We start from the raw sequence: 6,000 nt of genomic DNA on the forward strand, positions 1-6,000 counted from the left end.
GTAGAGCCGGGAGGTCTCTTGTGGACCAGTGTCCTGAACTCGGCTCTCACACCTCAGAGCCTCAGGCCTGACTCCCAGCCAGAGCACCAAGACTCTGTCAGCCACATGGCTCAGAAGAAAAGGGAGACAAAAAAAAGAAAGGAAGGGAGGGAGGGAGGAGGGAGGGAGGAAGGAAGGAAGGAAGGAAGAAAGGAAAGGATAGAAAGGAAGAAAGAAAGAAGAAAATAAAATAAAATAAATTTACTAAAATAAAAAATAAAAATGTAATTTTAAAAAAATGAAAGAAAGAGGGTCTTCCCTGGTGGCGCAGTGGTTGAGAGTCCGCCTGCCAATGCAGGGAAAAAAAAAGAAAGGAGAGCCACCAAACCTAAAAACAAATCTACCAATGATAACAAGTGCCAAAAACTATACAAAAAAAAAGAAAGAAAAACGGACAGATAGAACTGTAGGACAAATGGTAAAAGCAAAGCTATACAGACAAAATCACACAAAGAAGCATACATATACACACAAAAAGAGAAAAATGAAAAGATATATATATGTCTATATATATTTAAAAAAAGGAAGAGAGCAACCAAATGAATAAACATATCTACCAATGATAATAAGCTCTAAATTCTAAACTAATATAAACATAAAACCAGAAACAAGTTAGATGCAGGGACCCCAAGTCTACAGTTGCTCCCAAAGTCCACCGCCTCAATTTTGGGACGAATCGTTGTCTATTCAGTTATTCCAGAGATGCAGGTACATCAAGTTGATTGTGGAGATTTAATCTGCTGCTCCTGAGGCTGCTGGGAGAGATTTCTCTTTCTCGTCTTTGTTCGCACAGCTCCTGGGGTTCAGCTTTGGGTTTGGCCCCACCTCTGCGTGTAGGTCACCTGAGGGTGTCTGTTCTTTGCTCAGACCGGACGGGGTTAAAGGAGCAGCTGATTCAGGGACTCTGGTTCACTCAGGCCGGGGTTAGAGAGGGGTACTGATGCGGGGCGAGCCTGTGGCGGCAGAGGCCAGCGTGACGTTGCACCAGCCTGAGGTGCGCTGTGTGTTCTCCTGAGGAAGTTGTCCCTGGATCACAGGACCCTGGCAGTGGCGGGCTGCACAGGCTCCCGGGAGGGGAGGTGTGGAGAGTGACCTGTGCTTGCACACAGGCTTCTTGGTGGCGGCAGCAGCAGCCTTAGCGTCTCATGCCTGTCTCTGGTGTCCGTGCTGACAGCCACGGCTTGTGCCCGTCTCTGGAGCTCATTTAGGTGGCTCTCTGAATCCCCTCTCCTCACGCACCCTGAAACAATGGTCTCTTGCCCCTTAAGCAGGTCCAGACCTTTCCCCAGACTCCCTCCCGGCTAGCTGTGGCGCACTAACCCCTTCAGGCTGTGTTCACACCGCCAACCCCAGTTCTCTCCCAGGGATCTGACCCAAGCCCAATCGTCAGTTCCCAGCCCCCGCCTGCCCCGGTGGGTGAGCAGACAAGCCTCTCGGGCTGGTGAGTGCCGGTTGGCACTGATCCTCTGTGTGGGAATCTGTCCACTTTGCCCTCTGCACCCCTATGGCTGCGCTCTCCTCCGCGGCGCTGAAGGTCCCCCCTCCGCCACCCGCAGTCTCCGCCCGCGAAGGGGCTTCCTAGTGTGTGGACACCTTTCCTCCTTCACAGCTCCCTCCCACTGGTGCAGGTCCCATCCCTATTCTTTTGTCTCTGTTTATTCTTTTTTCTTTTGCCCTACCCAGGTACGTGGGGAATTTGTTGCCTTTTGGGAGGTCTGAGGTCTTCTACCAGCGTTCAGTAGGTGTTCTGTAGGAATTGTTCCACGTGTAGATGTATTTCTGGTATATTTGTAGGGAGGAAGGTGATCTCCACGTCTCACTCCTCCACCATTTTGAAGGTCCCTCGTGCTTTGCCTTTTAACTCTGATTAAATGGTGAGTACTTGCCGGGCGGGGGCTATAGCATGCTCACATTTTCTCTCCCCAGTGCCTAGCCTGGTGTCTGGCCACATAGTAAAGCTTCAGGGAACACTCATTGGATTGACTTTCTTGTGGAGTAGGGCCCAGTATTTTTAAGAGTCTTATTTTTCACACATACCATACACACAAACACTAACCTGGTTTCATACTCATTTTCAAAATTCTGGTATGAGATTTTCCTTTCTCTTTTCACATGATTTGCCTTTATCGGCCCTCACTCTGTTACTCTCTCCCTCTGTTATGTTACAGGGGTATTTTATGAGGAGATACCACAGAGAAAACCTGGGTTTGTTTTCATGCTGGTGTCTTGCTTAGATGACATCTCTTTCCTTGTCAGCAGGTCTCTGCTGCCTCTTAGGTGTTCGGTCCCTGTGCTGTCAGCAGCCGTCATCGTGCTGCTGTGTCCCTCTTGCTTGTTCCCTGTTGTCAGAAGGGGGCTGTTCCTTGTCCAAGGTGTGCACTTGGCAGTTTCTTCTCCTTTTCCTTTTATTTTGTCCCCTTTCTCCCTTTCATAGATAGTCTTTGTCATTCTGTATTCAGTGTTCCTTCCTCTTCTTAGTCTGAGTCATTTCCCTTAAATATGTTATCTTTACTGCCTACTTTAGCTTTTTCCAGTTAAGTTTCTCTTCAGGTTCCCCCTCTTGAGGGTCCTCCTGGCTCCTGTTTTTACTTCTCACAATGCAGCCTCAGTCTGATTGATTTAACTTGTCCTACTGTCTTGTGCAGGATCCATCTCACTAGTTTCCAGCTGTTCTCCTCCTCTCCCTCCCTTTTCTGTTTTTCTTCCTTGGTTTTGTCCTACCACTCTCATAAGCTCCTCCTCTCACCCTGTTTGTCTCGTTACTCCTCTAAGGTCCTTTACCTTCCTCACTGTTCCTTGCAGACGTTTATAGGGTCTCTGGGTGACTTGTGCTCAGCATCCATTTGAGCCTTTCCTTCCCCACTTTTATTAGACCCTAATTTGAGGCAAGTTTTATATGCTGTACCTATATACACACCAGGACAGTATGATGCCCTTTTTTGCCCCTGGTGAGATTGTACCTTACCTCACCATAGCTGTACCATTTTATAGTCTACCTTAGTTGCGTTTGTGAGCATGTTCACCTGAAACATTTTGGGGCTTCTATATATTATATAATACTGGTTTAAAAATTTTTAAATCAGAAAACAAGGACTGACAAAGGATTTTTTTCCCCTCATATGGAAAGGCAGTACAACCATTTATTTAAGATTGGGCCATAAGCCATAGCAGAAAAGAATATGAAAAAGAATGTGTGCGTGTATATATATATATATATATATATATCCATATATATATATGTATACACACACACACAATATATGTATAACTGAATCACTTTGCTGTACGGCAGAAATTAACACAACATTGTAAATCAAATATACTTCAGTAAAATAAATTTAAAAAGTAAAAGATTGGGCCTGTCCCTAAAGGCACAGATGTTCCCTAACCTTCCGGTTTAGGGTTAGGGAATGGTTATTAGCACATCCTTTTTTGCCATGATGCTCTAGCCTCTACTTTTCTCAGGAGTGATCAATGGAATTGACCACCACCTAATCAGATTGCCATTATCCTTAGGTTGAAGTTTGTTTTTTAAGAGCAACCAAATGTTAAACCCTTTCTGTTCAGTAGAAAGACAACAACAGTTTTGTGTAAGTCCAGATACTCATCACTGATATGTAAATAATTGCATCAAAAAATTTCAGGCTCAACCCCTAGTTTATCACCCTCTAGTTTTGGTGTACTTACTACATGGTCTCTAAAGAAGGAACATCTTGTTTCATCTGCCTATTGGTTCTTGACTTTTATTCATGGTATAATTTGTCTTATTTCAAAGCTGCATCTAGATACATAGTTAACCATCACTATCTTTGTCAATCAAAAATGCCACATACCATTTTTTGGATTTATTTGAAAAGCTATAATAGTTTACTCACTTCTAAAAGAAGACATAGCCATAGACTAAATGAAAGAGTGCTGTTTAATAAAATGGCCTATATGCTTTCCAGTCACTAACCTGAAGCATCTTCCATGACAATTTTTTTCCAGTGAATGAAGAATGTTATAAACTCTGATTGCCTGCACTTAATTTCTGGAAGTTACTGAGGGTTTGCAGTGCTTATTGTCTGTATTTGAGAAATGTATTTCTTTTTTGCTTAAGTTAACTAGTCAGTGCTAGATCAGGCCTTTAGCAACTGCTGATGACACTAAAAGATGTTAATTTAACTGTATGTTCAAGAGGCAAGCTAGAAGTTAAACTAGAAGTATGTTCAAGAAGACAAATTAGTATTTTGGTCGTGTGTGTGTGTGTGTGTGTTTTATTACTTGTGCTGTTGCCTGGGCATGCCAAGATTTGTTGTAACTAGAAGATATTGTTTAAGTTCATTTAGTACATTTTGTGTCATTTTCTCCTAGTAAAGAGCTGAAGAAGAATGAAGGGGCAAGGAACCAAATATACAGAAATGAAATGACAAATTAAACCAAATGGAATTTCTCTTCAGAGTTCGGAAATTTCAGATGGCCAGGAAGAAAGGAAGGCTCTACTATTTCTTATCCTTATGAAAGAATCTAGAAAAATCAGAAGCAAGGTATGGGTGGAAAAATAAATGCGGCCTTTTGAAAAGCTTAATTGTTATAAACCATTGTGTTTGCTGTTGATCAAAGTATTAGTACTAAAAAAAAAATTTTTAAAAAAAAGTATTAGTACTTGTATTTATTAGTAACTGCATCAAAATTACATTACCATTCTTAGAAAATTCAATAAAGAAAAACCATAATTGCCACACAGCAAATATGAGGAAAAAGTGTTTGCATTGTTAGGATGTCCATAAAGTAATCATTTAATATTATATCTGTAATGTGGTTATGTGTGTGATGATATACTCAAAATATGAAATATCTGCTATTTAAATTTAACTTTATTTAAAATAAAGATAAGCAGCTTCAGGATTTTGTGTATTCAAAATGGTCCAAGTAAGAAAGGCATTAAAAGGTAACAAATGTTTACCTTGTTTTTAAAGTTTTGTTTTTAAATTTTTTAATTTGTTTTTAAATTTTTACATTGAATTATTTATTTCTTTAGTTCCAGAGTAACAGTGTCATTAGTATGTGACCATATACTTTGAAGTGAGATGTTATAAAATGGGAAAGTTCATCTCTTTGTTTTTCACTTGACTCTTCTTAAAACTGTGTGATTTTAAGTCTGTCAATAAAATATTTAACTTCAAGAAAGTCAAAACTAATATAAAATTAGAAAACTTATTTACCAAATTAGACAATTGATTCCATTAAAGTAAGAAGTGAGAAAAACAGTGTTGGGCATTGAGGTGTAAATTTTGCCCAGATGTATACCGGATGTGAAAAATCTTCTAGTAGAAATATATTTGACTCTTACCCCTGCACATGTTGTAGAGGCATGAAAATTGGTAAACTTGCCCCTGCTGTGTAGAACTTGGGGGAAGGGGGGCATTTTTGAAAGTGGTGAGTGGCATTGATGACTGCTGAAGCCCTCAGCCATTAGCACAGAAATGTGTTCCGATAGTACCAAGCTCCCCTGTTCTAGATGCACACGTCTGTGCTTCAGGTACAGCTGGACCCAGCCAGCTTGAGTCACCCTTGTACAGGCTTGTTTTTTCTTTCTTGTGAATGCACTTGATAATGAAAAAAATAAAAATATGTGACTCTCTGCAGTTTCAGCTCATAGTTTTGAGATGTGTGTATATTCTCTGATTTTGGTTTTAATTACAAAGAATTTCAGCAAGTTGCAAAATGATTTTAAATCAAGGTGATAATAAAATAATATGTCAGAGGAGCTAAACATTTGCTGAAATCCCAATGTTCATATGAAAAAATAAAGGGTTATTTTTATATTGTAACTACTGAAGGCAAAAATAACAATTGAGGCAAACACCAAGAAAAGTTGTTTCTACTCAAAGCCCATTTCTTTTCTTTTTTGTCCTGTTGACAAAGCAAGATTTGGGTTATGTTTGTGAATAGATTGATTATTATTAATTAATAATCTTC

At 40.3% G+C, this 6,000-nt stretch overlaps 1 protein-coding gene across 2 annotated transcripts in view; it reads left to right on the forward strand.

Annotated features, from left to right (window-relative positions):
* The window catches only part of AHI1 (Abelson helper integration site 1), a 204,351-nt gene extending 198,699 nt beyond the window's left edge, over positions 1–5,652 (forward strand). For both annotated transcript variants that reach the window (XM_024759139.1, XM_024759138.1), the window contains one exon: positions 4,393–5,652. In XM_024759139.1, the coding sequence (XP_024614907.1) occupies positions 4,393–4,395 (3 nt within the window). In that variant the 3' untranslated portion in view covers positions 4,396–5,652. The remainder of the gene's footprint in view (positions 1–4,392) is intronic.
* The last annotated feature ends 348 nt before the right edge of the window (positions 5,653–6,000 follow it).

This window comes from Neophocaena asiaeorientalis, unplaced genomic scaffold, assembly GCF_003031525.2.
Source record: "Neophocaena asiaeorientalis asiaeorientalis breed wild unplaced genomic scaffold, Neophocaena_asiaeorientalis_V1.1 scaffold5, whole genome shotgun sequence".
In the NCBI taxonomy this organism is placed as follows: domain Eukaryota; kingdom Metazoa; phylum Chordata; class Mammalia; order Artiodactyla; family Phocoenidae; genus Neophocaena; species Neophocaena asiaeorientalis.